The following is a 25,668-nucleotide window of genomic DNA, read 5'->3' as shown; positions in this document are numbered from 1 at the left end:
TTTTTTCAGGTTCTTTTTGCCACAGAGAAGCGTATTTTGTTTTTTGGGTTTATTTTTGTCAGGCTTCTCGCCGGTTATGGTTTGTTTTAATGCTTCACGCTGATGTTGAAAAGATTTGCTGGGTATAAGACCGGCCAGTGTTTGATCTTCTTCGCCCTCTCTGAACGCCTGCCACCAGTTGGCGTCTTCCTGAGATATAACATGTAAGATCTCACCCTTTTGGAAACTAATACCCAGTTCTCTGCATGGGATGTAACCATCGTCTTCGGGGTCGTAATCGAAGTGAGCTTTCATATGCATCTGTAATGGAACATAGGTAATATTAATAATGACAAATAATATATATTAAAGCATGCAAACAATATTCGTAGACTCGAAGTAAGTAGGTGCCTATTGTATTTTTAGATTCTGAGTGGAACGATGAATGTATTGATTTTACAATGCTGTGTGTTTTTTTATTTTTTTATTTTTTTTTTTATTTTTTTTTATTTTTTTTGTGTCTGTGTACACGATAAGTAGTCGAAATAATGCTACGATTTTCAACTTCAGTATCTTGTTCGATCAGAAAGTGAATATCGTTGGTGCATTGGGGAGGTCAAAATTTAAATTTCCCAGTAGTTTTCAAAAGCGCCGGGAAAAACAAAAGAAAAATTAAGGAAAAACGGGAATTTTTACGCAAAATCTGTTTTCGAGAAAATCGATTTTGGTTTTTGGTGTAACTTTAAAAAAAAATGACCGTGGATGCATGAAATTTTGACTGAATGTTTACATTTCCATTTTCTATACACGATAAAATTTTCAAAATATTTTGACTTATTTTGAGCTCTTTACGGACATTGTCAGTTTTCATTTTTTTTTAGTTTTTTTTCTAAAAATATCAATAAAATTTTATTTGTTGGATAAAAAAGCTTGAAAATTTAATAGAAGGCTCCTAGTATATTGTTTCAAAGGCAGATGAAAAATATTAAAAATCGTTAGTCACAGTTTTTTTTTATAAGCATTTAAAGTTCAAAAAATGACAAAATATGGAAAAATCACGAAAATTTGCAAATTATTTCGAGTTATAAATTCATAAAAATTTTTCTTTTTAAATCTAAGATATGAAAATGTAATACAAGATTCCTTATAATATTATCTACCTTTATCAAACAAAAAATATCTATAAGAAACTCAAATTAAATTTTTATGGGCGTTTGAAATTCATATTTTTACAACATTTGATATTCACTCGATTTCTTACGTAACGATTTTCTTATTTTGTTGTAATTAAAAAACGAGTGACTGTAGAAACTTGAAAATTTCACTGAATGTTAATATTAGCATTTTATATATACGATAAAATTTTTAAAATAATTTGACTCTTTTTGAGCTGTTTACGGACATTGTAAGTTTTCAATTTTTTTAGTTTTTTTTTTCTATAAATATCAATAAAGTTTTATCTGTTGGGCCAAAAAGTGTATAAATTTAATACAAAGCTCCTGATATATTGTTACAATATCAGTTGAAAAATATTAAAAATACATAGGCACAATTTTTTTTTATAAGCATTTAAAGATCAAATTTGGACAAAATTTATCAAATTTTAATTTGAAAAATTATTTTGTAGTTAAAAATTTATAAAATGTTCAATTTTTGTATCTAAGAATTGAAAATTTAAAACAAGATTCCACGTAAGTAATTAATTCTGTTACCAAAAAATCTAAAAAATACATTTACACAGTTTATTTTTATAGTCATTTTAAGTACAAATTTGGACGAAATTACATATTAAAAACCTAGGATAACTATTTTAGTTATTTTGTTGTGATTGTATAATATTATTCGTGGGTACTTGAAACTTCTAAAGTATACTATTATATATCTATGATAGTACCACGGTTTTTTGTTGATGTATAACGCGTTATAAGTACCTAATAAATATTATGATATGATTAATTTGGAATTTATTATAGGCACCTAATATAATATTATGTCTTATACCTAGACTAACATACCGTCTCCGCTCAGAATCGTTTTTCTTATACAATGATATTATATCATTGAATTCAAATTTAACACCATCCATTATACAGTGACCCACTTGTAACCTACTATACAGCAGAGCGAAATCCACTTACCCACCTTTTTTTTAAATGTATTCTATAATATAATCATTCCACTATAGGTATGTCAATGAATGACTTACATTTCATATTATTCTAGAATATAATTTATTTTAATAAATAAATTAATTGTATTTTAATACAATCATTTCTATTTTTCGCATTCTGTTTAAAAGTTAACGCACAATATTTGTAATTATTGCATGTGATTATCGTATAGGTACCTTTAAAATGGTATGTAACATTTTAACAAGATTAGATAAAATATGTTTTATATATATTTGTATTTATAAGATTAAAATAATAGAGAATGTTAATAGGTAGAATTTTAATTCAAAAAGGACTACACACAGTTCAAGTACCAACGAAATAACAAGCAAAACATTTAATTAGATTTAAAAAAAAAACTTACGATGAAATTTTCTCGGTTCCCGTTTATGTTCTGGTATGTAACCCGATTAGCACTCGGTACAATCATGAACGTTAGAGGTCCAGTCATCACGGACAGGATATCACAGACATCATTTATGGACTTGCCGCGCATTTCTACACCATTCACCTCCAACACTTCATCGCCCTCGTGGAGCAGTCCACTTTTTTCGGCTGCGCCACCTCTGACTATTCGGCCGATGATCACCGCATCACCGTCGTTTCGAACAGTGGCACCCTGTACACACAAGACAAGCGTTTTATGAGTTTTTGTTTGAATGATGTGAAAAAAAAAAGTTAAAACAATACGCACCAATGGTTCATTGGTTTTTTCGATATTGATTATTGTGATGTTGGGGGGATGTTGGTCGGTGTTGTACATCGATGAATCGTCCACGGGTAACGTGACCGTTACCTCGGTAGTAGCCTCGTCGTCTTGCGGCAACACGTCCTGAGCTATAGTGTCGTGAGCCCAGAGCACGCCTTCGATTTCGTACTGGGACAATAGTTTAGCGAGTTCCGATGCTTCGGGCAAGTTACTGTTATGAATGTTCTCGAGACACTGTTTTAACAAAAAAATTTAAGAATTTACAAAGGTACTCTCGGTGGAAACACGAAATAGAAAAAATAAAAACAACATAATATAATACAGTGCAGTGGACTTACGTCTCGGACCAAATTTTGCGCTTCCGGAGTCACCGGCCTCTTGGTCGTGGTGGGAGGCCACAACTGCTGCACCTTGTTGTGCACGGACAGCACGCGGACGAATTCCGGGTTCAGCAATAGGCATTGGATCACAGCCACGTCTGGATCCGACTTGCCATTGATGTAGATTCCGTTCTTTTTCAGCTGCAAGTGTACCCTCTGGAGCGCGGCTATCAGTTCACCGTACCCTGTAAAACAACGACGACGACGACGATGATGAAAACGTCTAACGACCTGTACGCAGTGTGCGGCGACGCGACTGACGAAAAGCTTAAATCTATTATGATAATATTGTTATATGTACGTACGTCGTGCACGCGTAGGTTTATGTAGGTATATACCACGGTACAATATACGCCACGCCGCCGCACACACGCTATACAATAATAATAATAATAATAATAATAATAATAATATTGTCGTCACGAGTGTTGGTGACAGGTTGTTATGCACAGGGCGTGCTCGTGGTGGCCGACTGCAAGTACCTATGTAGTGGAATACTATAGAACGACGTGACCTGAATGCCAGACGACATCATAACATCACATATAGCATTCCATTACGGTGTTTCCGACCGGAACACAATGAGGATACCCCCTCGTAGTTCCCCCCTCCCACCACGGCATAGAAACCTACCTGGTTTTTTTCCCAATTGTATACGACGAACGAGAATCGCGTCTCGCTAAAAGGGAGACTATAAGTCCGGCCAGTGATACATCTTGAGAAAATTGAGAAAATAAAAAACCTTGTGCTGAAAAGGGCTTTTATGAAATACTGGATTGACGTGGTATTCGCCACCTAAGCTCCCTAAGCCGTATTTTAAAAGAGACGATAAAGGGGAGATTTTCCGAGGATTGCTTAGTTTTTGTAAAAATATGGTGGGAAGGGCGCGTCACTTCAATGCACCTCACGGGACAATTACATGTTTAATAATTAATATTTTTAATGTCAAGTTTGTGTTTATCACATTAACGTTATAGAATCATAACATATTATATTATTATATGTATAATATATTAAAATTGATCTATGTGCTTTTCAAATGTACATATCAACTCCAGTTGTTATCAGTATTATAAATAAATATTACCAGAGGCGTTGAAAGATTGTTTCATTTATGGCAAATGTCATAGATTAATAGTTGGAGAGCTAATTTTGTTAGCACTTGTGGGTGGGTGGATCGTGGGTGGGTTGCATAAGTTTTAAAAATAGTTATGTCATAGGCATAAAAGACATCGAGGTGACTCTGAATATTACCTATTACATTTTAGTCAGTTCACGAATAGTAAATCTTTTGCCTTTAAAAATCAATTTAAAAAACAAATTAAACTAGGTATAGTATAAAATAGTAGGTACCTATTACCTACCAAGTGTGCGTATAATATTATTATAAAGAAAACTGGACAAAACTCACACTGATAAGTATAATTTAATTCTTAAGCCTTATTTATTGTATATTTTTATTCTTAACGTTTCTACCTATACAGGAGTCGTCAGCAGCTGAGTATACTTTGATGGAGGGGGGATGAACAAACGTATGCCCGCGGGTGGCGCCACTCTGGTATATTCGCTGTGTCAATTTTTCTTGTATTTATACACACTTAAGACCCTGCCGTTATTGCTTCGTGTTTTGCCTACGTAATATAAGGTATATAGTTTGCTCGAACGACTTCACAGGGACTTTTTCGGACGACGAAACAACACGAACGCAAAGACGATAAAATTAAAAATCCAAAATCGTATCACTCACCCACAACCCTGTATATCGGCTCGTACGGATCCTGCGATTCTTCTTCGGCGTCGTCCACCGCACCGATGGTGGTGCGGTTGTTGTCCTCGTCCTGTTCCGACGAAAACCCGTCGTTGACGATTCCCGTTTCCGGCGGTTCGTGTTCGAGCTCCCGAAGTTTTTTCGACCCTCTCATCGACCGATTGAGAAATTCGTTTTGTTGAGCGACCCTGTCCTCTTCTTCTTTTCGCTTCCGCAGCGCGTCCTATGTACAAAAAACAATCGTCGTTATTACAATAATATATTATAATCACAGGCACTATTATAATATAATATCATATTTTTGTATAGGTATAGATGACATATTAAAATTAATGTTGTTCAAAATAAATGTCGACTTCTGTATAAGATTTTCAAAAATCCTCCACAGAAATGTCCCGCAGCGTGTTAGGTGAGAATCGGGTATACGTATTATAAATTATAATATTATATAAGTAGGTAGGTATACCATCGATTCCGAAACCGTCGTCCGACAGTGGTGAAGTTCCATCACCGGAGTACACGAAACCATCGCGATAAAATCGACTGTCATTCGGTTAATAATTACGAACATATATTATTATAATATTATAATACACCATCACAAACATTCGATATGGCCACCAGCGTGTCACTCGGACGTGCGTACGAGGTAGTCTGACGTACGTCAAAAAGTTACGCATAAATCCCGACGTTATAGTACGTATTATTATTAGGTATTATTTTATTATTATGTTTACGGTCCGGAGGACGACCGGATAAAGCTGCTGCCGCGTATACCTACGGCACATCCGATTGGGAGGAGTAATGCACGCGCGCCGCGACGTATAGCTTCGACAAGGATATTGTATTATTGGTGGATATACCTAGGTATAGGTACCTATATGGTATTTTTCGTTTGTTTTTGTTTCCTACGATTATTATCGGACGACCACAAAATATATTATTGCCGTCGGTATATGTATACGAAACAACGACAAAGTCATTAATACACGATATCGCAAGCCGAAGTAGGTTCCGACTAATAACGTAGCAACTTTCGTATACTCGAGAAACTATTTACCTATAATCTACGAGAGAGGTCATCATCGTCGTCGTCGAGCGAAAGAAATCTGCACGAATTTTCTGAGAAAAACAAAAATGCGTTTTTTCTCATATTTATTACATTCAATCGTACATTGTGTGTCGTTATGAGAATATACAAATAATATTGTACATTATGGCTGTAACGATTCGTAAGCGTATTTTATATGTTTGCATCGCGTTGCACGTATTTTTCATAATAATATTATATACCTTGCACGAAGACAGACACACTCATCGTGTTTGTTCTCGGCTTAGAGGTTTATTGATAAATATTATCGTATTACATTATTATTATTATTCATGTTTCGTATATTGTGCTGCAGCCTGCAGGTCTCACTCCCAGCGTTATGATACAACGATAATATTATATCCGAGATAAGACGAGACTTATTTTATTATTATTATGATATCAAATCGACAACGGTCTACCTATATATAAAATATTATTATGTAATTTCTGCGGTTCTTCACATATTATGTTTGAGTCGCTCAAATTGGCGAGTGGAATCGCGAAATTTGATTGTTCGAATAAAGATGCAAAACTATTTAACGCTATATTATTATTATTGCACAATGTATACATTTTCTCGGTCTGTTACCTCACAAAACACGTCACTGCTGCAGCAGATAAGATTAGAATTAATGAAGTATTCTCTTGTTCTGTCGACATTATTATAAGCACGAAACAATATGATTCAATCAGGTCGACTCAGAATTGAATAGAAATCATTGTTCTGCCGCACACCTACATGGTAATATATGCATATGGAAAGATTCTACCATTTCTTAAGTAGGTATAAGAATACGCTTTAGTATAATATAATATAATGTAATATATTCTAACAATTCGTCCGATCGACTCATAAAATTCGAATCGAATGTCTCGACATAAATAAAAAACGTATTAAAAATGTAACAATTCGTTATTTTCGTGGTATATAATATATTCTATGGAAAATTGTAAATTATTGCAGACATAGCGGCGGTTAAACTAAATATGCAAGTTCCAATAGTCTATACGGATAAAATTTAGATATCTCGTGTGGGATCCTACACCGCGTTAAAATCGAAAATGTCAGTTACTACACATAACTAGACAGATTTTTTAGGTCTTATGAATGCCGGCTTAATAAACACCAGTTATGTGGAAAACTGTAAGTGAAAATATTATGATTAAACACGTCGACATATTTCGTTGTAGTCTTTTTTGAGCACATAAAAACCAACAAATTTGAACCAGACCAAAACTAAGAGGTACCTTAAGTTTTCGGCACTTATAATTATGTGGGAAAGAAATTTATTCATTTTTGTATAGCAACAACTATAATTTTAACAATGATACTAACTACAACACTACGAAAATAAATTATATTTCGTATACGTACTATAATAATTATTGTATATTTATTGTTCTATGTTCAAATTGAATCACACAGTATACCTTCTATATAATTAAATTCGCTACAGCCAACATTGTGTTATAAATTGAGTTTCATTGAAAGATGTAATTGTTTTCCACTCTTTCAGCTGCATTTTTTTTTAAAATCCTTTTAAATATATATTTTTATAGGTAACAATTATTGAGGTAAGCTAATATACCGCGATCCAGATAGGAGCGACCTCATCATATAAAATAGGAGATAAATGATTAAAAAAATTATCTTCCGAGTTGATAACAGCAGTAAACTGCAACCTATATACTATACATATACACTAACAGCCTGGGCACAAAATCAATTCTTCAGTTTACGTTTTATCTTTTATATAATACACGATTCGTGAACGTCAAATTAATTTTAGGTACCCATCATGTTCATATATAGGTATCCTGCATTAATCGATTTAACGAAAGAATAATAATTAAGTAATGCGTTTTAAACTCGCAGAATATGTCTATAATAATATAGGTATATAATAGGTACTACGTACGTATATACCTAATTGCCAACTCAAGAGCCAGATGCGGCTATTACGCTAGACAAATATAATATACGATTAATGAAAATTCGAGGCCACAAATTTGACCACGGGAATGTGAAACAGTATATATTTTCTTAAAAACATTATAATTTGAAATCTAAAACGTACCTAATACTATATAGAAAAAAACCATAGTAATAATTACCAATCCAATACGAGCCATCGCACAGCTAAAGGTAGGCACACGCACTGCGGTGCACAATCGTTTGGACGTACGACAAAACCCGTAATGAGCGAAAGCCCATTTAAAACACTAATTTTTTTTTTATCTCTTCGTCAACGCACGTAATCTCGAGTACTGGCGAAATGTGTACACACTCTAATAATATAATAGTTCGAAAACTATACAGTGCGCGTAAAGCACATATACGGGCCAATGTTTTGTATACACGACGACTATTATAATAGTATAGTACGTACACTACAACACACATGTCGTGTTTTTTGTTTTGTATACACTATAATATTTACTACTATAATATGACATGGCGACTACAACTATTATAGAGAGATGGTCAATATAACGCATTTAATATGCCTCGGAGTTTTAAAAACACACCACTACTACTCAGTACTCCGATGGTAATCATAATAAAGTGGTTCATATATTAAAATATGAGCTACGCGTATATTAATCACTGCAGCACTGCACATTATAATATTATTATTATTATTATTCGATTGTCACTGCAGAAACCATACATGTTTTGAAAATGTAATATTATTTCGAATTTTATTTTTTTTTTCGCCGCCCGGAGTTATGCAACTATGAAATAATATGCACACCACCTGTTATGTAAGTATGTAACATACCACGGTGATGGACACCTGTAAATGTATTCCAAATTCTCATGTGAAAAAAATATCGGTACGCTTACCTATATATTTTAGTACAATACATATTATTATAATAACTGCACCTGCTCCTTAGACGCAAAACCCTGCAGTATGTAATAAAATTGTTTTCATTTTATAAGAATAATGACGATCTACAGGGAGATTCACGTGAATCCGAGCGTGCACACCCCCCTCTTTGTATCCTTAAATAATGCGTTTGTTCTTTTTTTTACTGTAAATCGTTACGCAGAAGATGTTTTTTTAAAAATTTTGATGTATCATTTCGTAAATCAAAATCCAAACGAGTAGTTTCCGAGGCATTCAAAAGCATATTGTACAAAGGAAAATGTTTTACGCAAAGTATAAAATAAATGTAATTCTTAGTCGTTAGTACTTATTGTATTCTGAAAATGTTTATGAATAATGAAATATTTACGGGTCATTAATAATTACTATAAATTTTAAATCATCATACTCACCATATCTTCCAAACCAATAGGGTTATAGTAACATCTCTAAAATGACTAACTAAAATCTCCATTTAAATACCCCAACATATTAAAAAAAACCATCTTCTTCGTTAATTAATGTACAGAAGAAAAGAAAAGTTTGCGTATCATCACAGCAGGACACTTCTCAAATGGAATGTACTTGAGTATAATATGGTCATTAGCAAGTACCTGTGTACGTAAGAATGTCATTAATCAGAATTTGAATGCATTCATTATTAAAAGAAAAGAAATAGGGATGATCTCGTGGTTAGTGAATCACCCTGTATACATATATTACCATTCACCCCACCTCATCTATAGCATGTCGTAGTCCCTGTAGCATTTTATTCGACACTTTATAAGTCGTCTGTGTAATATTATCGCGGCGACAGCGTCTGTTTAGTGTGTGAATGCATAAAATATTATATACCGATCTAAAGGGCAACCGTACATAGTGAAGCAAAAAAATACATATTATTATTTTATAAATCGAATATTTTGCATCACCCGCAAATACACTCAAGCGCGTGTACGTCGACGAGAAAAATGCGCGTATGATGCAGTACCGCAAATCGAGACGGGGAGAGAGAGAGTGAGAGAGAAAAGAAAAAAATATTTATTTTTTTCTCGTAATGTTTCATTCGGAAAGCATCTTATGTTTCACCTGGGTTGTTTATTTCTGCGTGAATCGTAAAAAATACGACGAGAAAAAAAATTGTTGAGAATACAGACGACGAGAAAGACAAATATAATCAACTAAATATCCTATAAAAAGTAACGTTATTTTTTTCCCGCGAAGAAATCCGATCAGTCAACTACAAAATTTAACCAACTATAACTTATAATAATATTATGGTCATTATGTAAATGGATCACCCTGTATCCACGAGTCTGCGATCATCGTCGTGGTCGGACCGACCACGGATAAGGAAAGTTTCCCTAACGAATTTGTGCCACATACGAACATTCATATATATAGACCTGTGAGTAAGCAAGTATGGTTCGTTCCAAATGACTCTGCTATGGAGGCGTGGGGTAAAATATTATATTCAAGAACTCCGACCAATGACCATTATTATTATTATTATTATTATTATTATTATTATAACCGTGGACCGACCGCCAATATAATATTGTTATACTGGTGCAGATCGCGATATTTTTTCCCACGTTCAAGAAATTCGTGAAACCCGTTTGTCATTGATATGATATACCTATAAATAGGTATTGGGTGACCGCGTTCAGCTTTTTTTTCCCGAACTCAAAAGATGATTTTCATTTACGACTTCATGCGCCGCCGCCGACGTCGTTTACGGGAAAACTGAATATTCTGCGTCAGTATAAAATATAATATAATAAAAAACATCATCATCGACCCTATACTGTGTATAGATAACAAAAATCGTCGTGTCAGAATGCTTATGAAAAAAAAATTGATAAGTTACATTATAAAAACCTGTATTATTACTAAACGCATTATATTTAGGTATATAGAGAATTATTAACTGAAATAATATTATTATTATTTAAGTATTGTGTCATCGTACTACGGTAGGCTACATATTATAATAATATTATGGGAGATATAAACAAAAATTTTTCGTTATTTTTAAACGACTGCTGCCGCATAATATGGTGACAATCGTAATATTTTCTTCTCGTATTATTTTATGAGACGCGCATTGTCGAATCGTGTTCGTATTTTTTTTCGTACTAGACACACATAAATATAGTGTTTTATTCGGAACGTATAATATTGTATTATTATTGCTAAGAGTTTCGGAAAAAAAACTTATAAATGAACGTACCCGTGTACCAAAGTGTATTATTGCATTTATCTTGCTTAATCCAGTATTCACGAAGGAAGATACGTCGTATAATATAATAATAACAGTATATACCTATAGGTATATCGGAGGAATGAACACGCGTTCTTGCCCTTGAATAAATATTATATTTTATTTTTTGCGCGAAATATCTAGACGATTTTCAATGGTACATAAGACTCGTCGGCATGTGGTATACCGTATGTAAGGTACACTACAGCAGCAGCGATTATTATTATATAATATATCGAAAAGAAAAGACGTATATATTATATACTATATTAATATTATAATAAAATATACACCTAAAGCGATTGTCTGCGGCGAGGACAAAATATTATTTTAGTGTCATTAGACACATTATCTATTATTATCATTTGATGACAAAAAAAAATATCCATAAATCTTCAAGGAAATACATACAATTTTATAATATAGGTAACTTCATTACACACACACACTCACACATATATATAATATATATATATAGGTGCTGAAGAATGTTCGGGTCGAATGTGTACATATATATATATTATAATATATATTGCATTGTATATATGTGATCATCAGCTGCAGTAGGTATATATTATATACACGTGTGTGTGTTTAGGTATCGTTTATTATATAGCCCCCCCCTCCCCCCCAACCGGTAACGGAACGGTGTAGAATACGGTGGAATGCGAAGGTCATGCTGCGAGAGATACCTGCAGTATATATACGCACCGTTGTGTAGGTATAATATACACGGTGCACAATGCCAGTAGTTGTATGTAGGTACTGTGCCTACGGTGTTCCCGAAAAAGAAAAAAAAATTATTATAATATTATTATGTATAATCAATCTGCCCGTGTCATTCGTATGGTTCCGGAACAATTAACCGGCGCGAATTTTACGGGATCGAGCGGCACCGAAAGAGGACAGGATAATACACTGTTGTACGTGAGCGATAATAATGTAACATGATATAATATAATATCATCGTCGTCGGGGTAACTTGCGCAAAACCGTATGAAAAACAACGAATGAGTAACATATTAATACGATTTACGAATTTGATATTATATTATATTGACAACGGATCGCCGGAAGTAATAATATGTACCGCAGTGATTTCGGGGCGTATAAAAATTCGATTTAGACGTCGAAAAGTGGAAATTTCCGATAAAAATTAAACATTATTTAAATATGCATATCGCAAACCATATCATGAGCATAAGGACAAATTTTCGAATTCGGGACATTTAGATTCCGTGCGAAAAATGTACAATACATATGTTTATTATTTTCATTTTTGAATTTCATCTTGAAAATTTCACAAATTTTCTTTTTGATTTGAAAGTGTCATCATTTAATTTTTTTTTGTGTGGAGGGGGGTGAATTTATAACATTTTGAGTTCCTGCCCTGCATTTTGAAAGATCATATAGAAGACCGTCAAACGATGGTAAATTATTTAATGTTTTTCTGTTCATATAACAACATTATATAACATCCACTTATGTAGTGGTATTAAAGACATATCGTGCCCTTATTGTTTAATAATTATCGATAAACGCATGTATTTAACATTATTTTCAACTATGGTTTCATTATTTACTTAACGTTAATACTTTAATATTAGTCATCACGTCCTACTAATACCTAGGCAATATTGATTTTTCTACATTTTATTTCTGCATACACAAGTATTGTTATAGAGTTGTAACTTTGTAGTAGCGTCAGCGTGTTTGCACCCTAAATATTTAATCGACTTAGACGGAGATCAAGAATTAAATATGAAATCATAGAAAAACATTTTTGTTTTTGAGCTATACGGTCATTGCTCATTTATGACTGAAATGCAGAATATGCGTACAGTAGGTCTGGGGGTCATGAAATACAATGAATATTCCTAAAGTATGTATCTACAAAACACTAGGTAGGTACATACTAAATTATATATGATTTAAATATAGTGTGAAAAATATTATGTTGTTGGACATGAAATAATTGGTGAGAAAATAATTTTTAGGGCTGGTCAAACTCCGCCCTCGTCGAACAAAACTTGAAATGACTATGACTATGACGCTGAGTTATGATAATTGAAGCATATTTAAATCGTTTGCGCATAGTTAAGTTTAATCAGATTGTCCCATATTAATAACGACTGCTGCCAAATACTGGTGAACTGAAAACGCGTGTGGTGCTTATAAATTTAAAGAGGCGTCGATTTTAACCCCGAAATATAGCTACGAAACAATTTGCCTATAAATACGATTAATTAATTGTTAATTAATTGGAAAGTCAGTACTGCCTATAGATAGTATTAACCCAATAGTCCAAGACTTGATGCCAATATTTTGTTGCAATAAAATTCAGTAAGGTATATGATTATTATTTGGTGTAATAAGATTATAATTTATAATAATATATCCGTGTATTGTGATTTCAAAATAGTTTGTCTGAATTCGAAACAGGATCGTTTCGCGTCGAACTTTTATCGGATCGGATAGTGTGTTCGGTTGTGCTTCATATAGACACCACATAGCTCATAGGGTGTCTCCGTTAATGCATGTCATCGCCTCGTATACGATATATCGTGTAATATATTCAAGTGGGTCGTATTGTAACAACCCAAGTGGTTATCACATATTATAAAGTCATAACATTTACCTGGTATTTTTTGATGCTCTCCAACTGCTCCTTAGTGGGCTCGGTGGACGATATGGTAACGATAGTGTTGTTGTTGATGCTGGCCTGATGAAGCTGCTGTTTGATTACGTCGGACCGGGGCGGTGGAGGTGGCGGAGCCGCGTGTCTCTCTGATACCGCAGAACCGTTCTAAAAAAATAAGTATGATACAATATTATAATAATATTATATTTTGCGTGAACGAAATTTATCAAAAATGTGTGAACATAATATAAGAACATAACATATAACACGAAGGGAAAAATATTACTCATGTCCAGCAAAAATGACAGAAAATAAAATGAAAACGCCGCGGTGAAGTCGAGAAAGTGAATTCGGTTGAATACTTTGAATGCATTATATTATATGAACTAATGGTCATTGTAACCTATGAGGTTTGACCTGTAGGAATCGATCTGGAGAAAGGCACGACTTACGAGATACTTTATGGCGTCGTTGGTACAATAAAGCATAATATACGTCTTGCATCAAACCCCCCATTATACGGTTATATAAATAATTATTACAATTATTATTAATAATAAGCAAATAAAATGAATAAATTTAAAATCAGAAAAATTTTCACTCGAAGATATTAACATTAATAACTGATCCAATTTGAAATACGATACTGGAACGATTAAGACAACCAATTTATCACACCGTTTCCAAGAACTAGCTTATGAGATTAATAGAAACATTTTTTATGCATAAATGTATCGTTATAGTATGTTACTAAATTCGTTTGATGTAACTTTATAATATTAATGTTCATTACGTGATACTAGAGTAAAATAAAATTAACGAAAATTTAATGTACTGAGTTTCTTGTTCTTACACAAATAAAAACAATGTATAATAAACATCGAATGTCTACAAATTTTATTGGAGAATATAATACTAAATCAATAAATCATTGATGTAGTATCTTCGAATAATATGGCTAGTAAAATATAGACGCAATTTAAACAGATAGAAAGAAACTAAACACTAAAATAAAAATACTATCAAGATGGAAATATTTTATGGCCATTAAAATAACTTGTGAAGTTAAGTAGGTATCTTTTAACATTTTTTTTCAGTCCCCAAATACTTGTTTCAATTTTGAAAAAGTAATACTATAAAATATTTAATATGTAGGAACCTACCTATACACAATATATACTATTATGTAGGTGGACAAGTTTAAGACTAACTCCAGTGAGTATTTATTATATAATATAAAAGTTAAATCTTTTGTGTTTATGATTTATGTATGCTGTGTTATCTTCATATAGAATGACAGAATGTAATCAATTTAATAGATTTAATAGATTTTTAATTTATTTATGTGTTTAAGTTATGTACATTATGCTATACATAATATTGTAATACTTATTACTAAAATAATTATAAAAATCTAAAATCAATTAATACCACGATTTATATTATATTTTATTAAAGAATAATAACAAATCTTAATTTAAATAATTATAAAAAAAATCAGGTAATTACATAATGTAAAACTATAAATATAATGTTATGTGTTCAAACTGATAGCATTTGTTAAATATTTAAAACTTTCGGCAACTCTGTCCACAAAAAGTAATGTTCCGGAACGTGATCAAAATACCGTAATGAGCTATTACAACTCGAAATCACATACTTTGCATTTTTTTTAATTACAAAAATGCGGCTTAACAAATGAAAAAAATATTACATACCTACCGCACAATTACTAATAAAAATATTTATTAAATATTTTTTTTCGAGTACTTAATGAAAAAAAAAAATTAATTTGCACAAAGATCGTTTTAAAACATAAAATAGACGCCTATGTACCTACACTCGAATTTAATAGCACAGATGAACATCAATAATTATTAAATTAAGTGGGCAATTGAAACACCTAAACCTACTCAATAATTTAATACGCGAATACTGCAAATTGGTTGAGTAAAATTACTTATCAAGAATTTTAACACATGTTTACATAATAGTAACATGGTTCTCAACATTTACAACATTAACAAATGTGCATTAAAATTTACTTTATTAATTGATCAATATAATGTTGCAATATTATTAATGGTATTAAATTATAATTTGAAAAACAAACAAATAATATTATGTTATATTATAAGAGCGTAGTTTAAAAAAATAGGTAAAAACAATAAGTTGAGATACATATTATTACATTTATCTACCGGCTACCGCTAATATAAATACATGAAGTAAAGCGAAACACTATTTAAATAATTTATTAAACTATTATATAGGTATTGTTTGGATGTCTAAAATAGAGAAAAAGAAATTGTGAAGTAAAGACAATAACTATAATAAGTATATTTCTTTAAACGCATTCATACATATTATAGTGTTTATATATTTAAGTATAATGTAGTTAAGTACGCGTCATGTTAGTGCTACTACAGGTTCGTGTTGTTTGAATATTTAAATTATTTTTAACAATATAAGGTAATAATTTGATATTTAGACTAAAATGAATAAGAATAACAGGTGTGAGATTTAAACACATCTCATTATATTTTACTTACTTCAACGAATTAAAAAGACAGTTTTTAAATTTACATTATTTTCCATGAAAAATACGTCACACCTAAGTGTACTGGCTGCGTGGGTAGTACATTAGGCAAAATTCCATGGTAATGCGTTAATCATTATTAAAAATACCGCGTACTGACAAAAAATTGAAGAGAAGACGTTTCTGGGAAAAAGACAACTGCAATGTTCGGATGAGAACTAAGTGAAATAAATTTAATTTATTGGCTTCAAATTTTTAAATAATATTATTTGATAACAATAATTATTAATTATCGATCCAATATTACACCACAAAATAATAATACTCGTCAAACGTGAAACTATTTTGGGGACTTGGAAACTATTTGAGCGGTCCAAGACCTAACCTAGCCAATCACCGCCTCCGGGTTGATGAATTTCATCTTAGACCGAAACCACGCGCGTGAACAGCCAGCTGCGACGACGGCGTAAAATGTGACGTTTCGTCTTGACGCCTTGGCCAATCGTAAAATATCAATCTGCTACGACTGCAGCGAATTGATAGTAAAAATAATTTTTCGAATAATAATAACTATATTGGAAGAAATAATATTATGGTCGTGAGTAGGTCATGTATTATCTGTGTAATAAACAGTGCCCGGTACATTAGGCATTTGCATAAATTTTGTCCGGAAAGTATATAGAAGAAATCTGATTAAATACGAATTGGTTTTGGATTTCAAATTTTAAAATGTTTAAAACAAAATGTTCAATGTATTTTGCTAAAAAATGAACGTTGTAAATTTAATTGTAGGGTTTTATATACTATAAAGCTGTATTAAAATTTTTAATTAATCTATTTTTCTATCGTTTTGCTTCAGATGAAACACAATTGCAATGAATAATTTCATGATTTTCAACTTCTCAAATCTGAAGATATTTTTGATGTAAACACAAAAAACAGGGGACAGACTCGACAAATCCCTAAAAACCGACGTAAATCCAATATCGTTAAGATTGGTTTTCGTGTTTACTTCAAAAATACGAGTAATGTACAAAATTAAGAAAGCAAATAATGATTGATTAACATTGTAATATTAATATTAACATTACATACATTGTAGTTGTGTTCATAAGTATTCAATTTCAAGATTTGTTAAATTATTTTAATATTGTTTTAAATATTTTAGATTCTGTGCGGAACGATGAATATATTGATTTTACAATGTTGTGTTTTTAGTTTTGTGTCTGTGTACACGAAAAGTAATCGAAAAGATGCTTAGATTTTTAACTTTGAGGTGGTTTCTAGTGGCAAATCGGATCTAGTAGGTAGATACTTTTGAGAGGTCAAAATGGAAAATTCAAAATATTTTTTAAAAGTATCAAATATAATGTGTTTAATTTTTATACCTATAAAGATTAAAAACAAGGTTTCTTATAAGTACGAGTCTCGTAATTCATACTATAGGTAAGCAAATAATCTAAAAATATATAAACACTATAGTTTTTTTTTATAGATTTTTTAAGTTCATATTTGGACGACATTAGATAATTAAACAAAGAAGAACAATTTTAGTTATTTTGTTGTAATTTAAAAATATTATTCGAGGGTATTTGAAACTTTTTAAATATATTGTAATATTTTATACTGCACACAATGTAATTTTCAAATGTTTTTGGAAATTAATTCAACCTACTTATTACTTATTAATAGCAATAATATCATAAATTATACGTCTTACAGTAATATAGGCTTCGAAGACGGTCTTCTCACAGAATTGTTTTACGTAAACGATATATAATAATAAATAATAATTAATAACATTGTATTCAAATTTAACACATCCATTACAGTGATCCACTCGACACCTACAACTTTCTGTCAGGGCGGTACCCACGTGCCCACCTTATTTCCGATTACTTCACTGAAGTCGAAAAAATTTTAAATCACGCTCAACCGTTTTTTTTCAACCCGCGTATTATTGCACATTTCACTTCGTTCCTATACATTATCGTACCATTAACGATGGAACGCATAATTCAAACGAATGAAATAATTTATTTTAATTGCAAATTTGCAGTCTGCAGTCTAAATAAATTGCATATAACTATTTAAACGCGTATCTTAAAGAACATTAAGGGCATCAAGTCCCGGCCCAGAATTTATGGCGAATTGCAAAAATACATTAATATAATGCGGTCGGAGTGATAGATAGGACTAGAGTAGATCGTAGGCGTCTAATTAATATATCTATATGTAAGTACCTGGACAAAGGCAAAGGAATGCGCTGTCCCCCACACTTTTCAACTTGGCATTAGAAAGAGTAATAAGAGAAACGCAAAACAATAAGCTAGGAAATGGACACGATCGGAAACAATATTTTACTAGCTTACGCGGATGACACTGTCATCCTTGGTGAATCCAAAACAAATTTGATAACAAGCCCGCTTTAACTGTTAGAAAAAAGTGAAAATATGGGACTTAAAATAAATAAAACAAAATACATGAATATTACGAGGAAGCCGACAAGTATATGCAAAACCTCAAAGTTGGACTTTTTTTTAACAAGTTAGAGATTTCAAATATTTGGTGGCTAATTTAAACCAAATAAATAATATGCATAACGAAATAAGACTGAGACTCGTTTCAGCAAATGGAGGATATCATACAATGAGGAGTAGGTACATATGTTTATATCAAGATAGTAACCAAAACGAAGCTTTTTATAGCTTATCGACATCCTATTATTTTATGTATGCCTGCAAGACCTGGGCTTCGATGAAAAGTGATAAACTAAGAGTTCCTGATAATCGAAGGGAAAATGTCAAGAAAGATATTTGGTCCTACATTAAGCCCGAAGTCGGGAAGTTATGAAAGAAGGACAAAAGAAAATATCGAAAACATTTTCAATAGAATAAACAAACAAAAGTATCTGGAAGCTTTAAGAGTGGTTAGGTCATGTATGGCGGACAAAGGATAACATGAGGTTTTAATCAACAAACACAGTCGGGAAAGCCTATAGGAACGACAAGAATTCAAGAGGCTGATGATCGGGAAAATCGGAGAGACCTGGTGGTGGAAGTGGCAAAAATCCTTAATGGCTTGTAAAAATAAAAAATGTGTAGGTACTTGTTGGGTTCCGGGTGTGCGGTTCGCCCTGGACGGCGGTGGGTACCTCGGCGGCGTCTTGTTGCGGGCGATAAACGAGTCCGGAACGTCGACGGCCATCTCGCGGTGTGGCCCGTTGTCCAGCGCGCTCATCATGACCATCATGTCCAGCGTTTCGCCTGTCACGTCTTCGACAGCTCGCTTTTTTTCCAGCGTACCGACTTCACTACCCACGCGAACCAATCCCCCGCCACTTCTACGACGAGACCTGCGAATCAAACACGCACGATTTAGCATAACATTATAATATTTACTATACAATGGTGGGCTACAAGCTATATTAAAATGAAAAAGATTAACTAGAGTTCAAACTCGAGCTAAGTATTATAATTTATAACAATACAATGAGTAGAACTCTAAAAGTGTATGGATAATAACGATAATAATATTGACGAATTGACTTGGTTAAAAAGAAGTCAATCAATATTTGTTTTTAATCATCCCCAGCAGGGGGTCACACACAATATATAGTAGTCGTTCAACTTTCAATATTAGGAAATGTATTAACTAGTTAACTATTAAGTTAAAAAGTTTAAAAAAATTACATTTTAAATTTTTTAACTATAATGTCATCCTTTGATATTCATACTATAACATAACATAATAACATAATATCATATGCCGTCGACAACGGACACGTTCAGTGGCAATTTCCCCACTGAATTGCACCCCCTTACCATAAGACGATGCTTTTCATGACATTAAGTTACATTGTTAATAAATATGCATTATGCATTGCAGCATACATATGACGATTTTATTATATTATATTCAACAGTAAAAATTAATATAATCATATAACTATTATAAATTATAATATCGAGGTAGGTACCTATATCGAGTTTAATAATGTAATTTATTTTGCTTAATATATTATATCATGGCGAAAGAGACGCGTTGCGTGATAATTGTAAAATGAAACTTGTTAGATTAGTAAAGTTAACTACCTACGTTCAAAATAAAAACGTTTTTATAAAAGCTTTATTTTAGAATTTGTTTTCCTCGGTAATAGGTACGTTCATTGGCTTGTACAGTGATGAAGTGACAGAGACATTTTCCCACTACGAGACGAGTTTTTAAATTAATTTACGATACGTTATTATTTATGCATAGTATATTTTATATAATTTTAATATAATCAGATATAGCTATTGACAACTTATAATTATTTAAAGTACCTGCATACACTGTATGATAATACATAAATATATAATTATAAAATTGAAAAGCGTTTGATTAGTAGTTGTATATAGTAAGAAATTATTAAAAATAAATACTTTTTTAGAACTGTTATTTTCTCTTGGTTGATTTCAATGTGCCTTGCGAAAATTGTTCTCAGATACGCCACGGAGGACGAATAAAATATGTCAACACGGTAAAAACGATAAATGCAATCAAACGTCAATATGCAAACTAAATATTATAGAAACCTAATGGGAACATTTTGTTGGAATTTTAACGAATCTGATAAAAACGAAATACATCTTTGAGAAAATAATAAAACCCTAATTACGGTGACGAGGTCGTAGATAATGCGCCGTCTGCTGACAACAGCCACAGCTAAGTGCTTGCCGGTAGGGGCCTCGAACGTTTGCGGTCGCAGACTAAAAAAATATTATTTTCTCTTATTAGTATGGATACGTCAATATAATATTATTATAGCTTGAGAAATTTTCGGTTTTGCTATCGTTTGCCATTATTCTAAAAAATGTATTTTACTCTAACATAAAATAATAACCTTTTATATTAATAACCGTTTAATAATAAACGACATTTCATTTAACAACTGTACATAATATTAGCTTGTTGTTAAAATTCTTCGTTTGACGTTAGATGATATCAGTATTGGAGATCATGACGTAGGTACAAGACGAGTGTGCGTAAAATTTAGCCTTCATAAAATTTTTTTTCAAAAAAATGTGTTGAATGCGACGAATACACGATGCGGAATATTTTCGTACGTTCTTATAGTGTATTAAACTAAATAGTGTTACACAAAGTCGCATTTATAATTAGTGAAATGAAACATTATTAAAACCTAATTATTGTTCTGCGGTATATTATACACAGTTACTAACGGAAACGGTGTATTATAATATTATAAGACTACCCATTTATATAATGCGAGAACTGTGAGAAAAACAGAAATAAAGTAAATAGTCTCTGCAGTATGGATTAAAACGGTATGCGGTAAAACATTAAACTACAATGTATAATTTACAATACATATTTGGACATAATTATATTTTGATGTGTTACTGCTGTAATAATATACGCGTTATTGACAGACAGGACGTGAAGTGCACTGTTTCTGCAGTAAGAGTCGCTAGCAATTTTGGTTGCCTACACACCCGCTGTTCTGGGCGCATGACAAACCAATTATTGTTTTAGACAAGGTAATCGTGAACAAAAAAAAAAAATAATACATTTTTCCTTGAACTCGGTAAAAAAATAATTGGGCGTGTCGGTAAATTTGAAAAAAAAATAAAAATTTTAAACAACAACAACAACAATAACAACAACAGTATATTAATATAATATATAGGTATATAGGCAAATAGCCACAACAGGCGCAACATGACCAGTACAACTTTACAACAGATCGATTATACGTTAAAATATTTGAGTACGAAAATTCGAGATTTTTATCGTTTTAGTTACGCTAATGCATAATATGCTTATATGCAACGGCAATATATAGTAATAATAATAATAACAACAACAACAACTATTTAGTATTTAGGTGGTTTGGCAACAGAGCAAAACAGCGCTAATACGCCGCTTAAATCCCTCTTGCTGAAACCATACATGAAATCGAACGAAACGTATATCAATCAATCACTGTATAGTATAAGCCTATAGGAGGATAATATAAACCACATCGCGACCATGTACAATACCGTTAGATATAATAATAAGTAATATGTTTTCAATAAGTATGTTACATAAAGTGTGCTATACAAGTATACAACACTGTAATAGCGTAATGTATGATAATAATGTCAATCGTTATACATTGTTGTAATATAATATTTAAGTGCATTGGACATTTGCACATAATATTTTGGACGTAAAGCGACTCACTGGATACGAGTACACCATTTGACTACTGCACCTATGTATATGATAGCTTCGTGCGAGTAGCAAAATATTCAAAAGCCAAGAAAGCTCGAGTATGTAATAATTATTATAATGGAAAATATTTCCGTGAGTTTATTCATTTCTCGTTGTTAATATAAAAAAATAATAATAATAAAAATAATTAACTATACCTATAGTCATAGCTGTAATTTAGCACTAATAAAATAGGCATAGACTGTATCGGAAAAAAATCGATAATGTAAAGTAATTAAAAACAGCTTAGTAAAGACTAAACTGACAATTAAACCAATAGGTTGGTTGAACATTCATTGAATTCTAAATTCTAACACGAATTTTGTTTATTTTGTACCCTGTAGATACAGAATAGTATATATTTGTATTACTATGGAGAATTAGAGAAAACAAATTCGACCAGAATAATAAATTAATACAAATCCAAATGTATCGGTTATTTACGCACGGTATATAATTAAATCTGCTGATGTCGTTTATGACGCTATACTGCAGTATTTGTAGTGATGATTATGGCAAACACACGATTTGCACATAAATGCATGCAATTTATCAACGATTTAACATGTGTTGGTACATATACAAAATATTCGATGTGTACTAAATATCTAATAAAAAAATAATTACACAATAAAATATAGGTATTGCTTGTCGGTGTGTCTCAACTTAATATTAATTACACATCTTGTCATCCGACATAGATTTTTGAATTTAAATGTAACCTGGACAAATGTATAGGTAATAAATTATATTTGTAATAACTAATTTTTTGCAGTTGCTTCGCCCTTTGCAAATAAGTACATACCCATTATAACGATACGTAGTACCTATATTATACAACCACTTATTACGTGACCAGACGGTTACCGGACCATTATGGTTTACGACTACTTCAAACCCGACATTCTTCCTAAACATATAGAAACTAAAAGTCATAATTAGGAAGCCCCACAGCCTCGAGTATTATTTAGTAGAATCGTGATCAGACTTAAGGGACTTCACTTATTGGCTTTTAACTTTTACGTAAATAAAAAAAACGGGATAAAAAGTATTAACAATGAATCTACAACAATAGGTACGCATGTATGACTAGTGACAAATTAGATTATTTTCGTAATAGTTATTAAACTCGATAACCTTATAGGTACAATAGTTACGCAATATACTTGTATACATAGTACATACATAAGATTAAGAATCAAATGACAAATTATCAGTATACTTGACACATATTTAGGGTGGACATTTAATACTATTTAATATACGTAATTTGTTATAGAAGGTACCTATACATAATATGTTGATATAATGTTTGCCAAAAAACGTTTGATACCTATAAACTCGTAGCATATCTTTGTAAATCAATCGAATTCCTGTTTGTCAATATTTATTTGTTTCTCTCAAAAAATAAACGGATTTATTGTTGGATTTTTAAAAAAATTTAAAAATTATATTGCCACATTATAACGTCGAATGTGTTGCTTTAAATATACATTTTCCGGTACTTTGACCCCTTCTTTGTAATTTACAAGACAATATATGACCGATTTTTGTTGTTGAAGAAGCGAAACAAATTACAGCTTCTACATGCAAAAATGTTCTTTTGTCTGTTTGCGCATGTGATTAGATTAGATATACCTATACGGCTATATATCCATTGAGGAGGCCTATAATAAGACGGTGAACACGTTAGACTACGTTAACGTATTTGTATTCTTATGCGATGCTGTGGATCGAATAATAATCGTCAAAAATGTACAGGTAACACTACAATTATATTATACAACAATAAAAAAACGTATTTCCAATAATTGCCTATATAGGACTATTTTTTTAAAGTTATTTCGTGTTTGAACAAAAACGGAATTTACCTTTATGCGTAGGCACCTATCTACCTAGTTTAATAATATAAATAACAAGTGCGGAATCATTATGAAATAATTTAACTGCCTACCGCAATAACGACGATGATAATAATATTATAGGTACATTAAAACGGTCATGGTTTTGCGTCGTATTAATGTATCGATCAGAAATGAACATGTTATTATATATACTCTATATTATAGAGTAATACCGTTCGAAACGTTCCATCAGTCTCAGTATTGTGTACAATTATTATTTAGCAAACACAGAAAGTTTAGGTACTGCCGTACTGGTTGCAGTTAGTATAGTATACAGTAAAGGTGTATACCTATTAGGTATATTCTATATAAGTACCGATATTAAAATACCGACAGCATGACGATATACAGACGGAAATGTTTTCAATAATAATTTCACAATATATTAACATTATTATTAAGCACAACACCGCACGTCCGTAAAATTATAATTATTATGATCACACGCGAGTACGATTTTCCTCGCGCATCAAACCGAACCGAAGACGTAACGACCGGCGCGCGCGAAGGTATATACCAGGTTGCAGGTAAAATAATAATATTTAAATATCTTGTGACGAGGCTATCGTGGCCTAGCCGGCGATGTGTATACAATAATAATGATAATAATGTATGAGATAATATTATTATTGTTTTCATGTTGGATTAATAATATCATCTAATGAATAGATCACTCACCACGTGTGCCAGTAGTACGGTAATAGTTTCATCGCGGACGAATTGTATTGTTTATATTATTATTATAATATTAAATTGCAGTTAATATAATAATAATTATTATTATTGTACTGCAGAGGAAATCCGACAGGTGGGTGGCGTGCGGCGGCGACTGCGGTCTGCGACGACGAGCGAAACTCGCGAACGGCAGCACTCACTTTTACGACTGGAGACGGGCGAGCCAACTGCGGCAACGTGCATAGCGCGGACCGTACGCAAACGACGCGAACACCGAACTGGCGCGCGCGTCAATTTTGTTCGTAGGTAAAAATAATAATAATAATATATTTATGTGCGTCGGGGAACGCGCACCGCACGTCCGGGGAAGAGAACCGGACCGATAGTGGTGGTGTGCCGGAGGGCTGGCGGG

At 32.2% G+C, this 25,668-nt stretch overlaps 1 protein-coding gene across 3 annotated transcripts in view; it reads right to left on the bottom strand.

Moving 5' to 3' along the window:
* Positions 1–25,668, bottom strand: part of LOC100158931 (MAGUK p55 subfamily member 5) — a 65,994-nt gene that overhangs the window by 2,817 nt on the left and 37,509 nt on the right. For 2 of the 3 annotated variants that reach the window (XM_008183780.3, XM_008183786.3), the window contains 7 exons: positions 19,525–19,771; positions 13,875–14,042; positions 4,987–5,230; positions 3,198–3,424; positions 2,845–3,093; positions 2,515–2,769; positions 36–300 (listed from right to left, as the gene is read on the bottom strand). In XM_008183780.3, coding sequence (XP_008182002.1) covers positions 36–300; positions 2,515–2,769; positions 2,845–3,093; positions 3,198–3,424; positions 4,987–5,230; positions 13,875–14,042; positions 19,525–19,771 — 1,655 coding nt within the window. Of the gene's footprint in view, positions 1–35; positions 301–2,514; positions 2,770–2,844; positions 3,094–3,197; positions 3,425–4,986; positions 5,231–13,874; positions 14,043–19,524; positions 19,772–25,259; positions 25,540–25,668 lie in introns of those variants that run through there. The other variant, XM_008183788.2, reaches the window with a different exon arrangement.

The sequence above is a fragment of the Acyrthosiphon pisum genome, chromosome A1, assembly GCF_005508785.2.
Source record: "Acyrthosiphon pisum isolate AL4f chromosome A1, pea_aphid_22Mar2018_4r6ur, whole genome shotgun sequence".
Classification (NCBI taxonomy): Eukaryota; Metazoa; Arthropoda; class Insecta; order Hemiptera; family Aphididae; genus Acyrthosiphon; species Acyrthosiphon pisum.
This window is presented reverse-complemented; position numbering and strand designations above follow the sequence as displayed.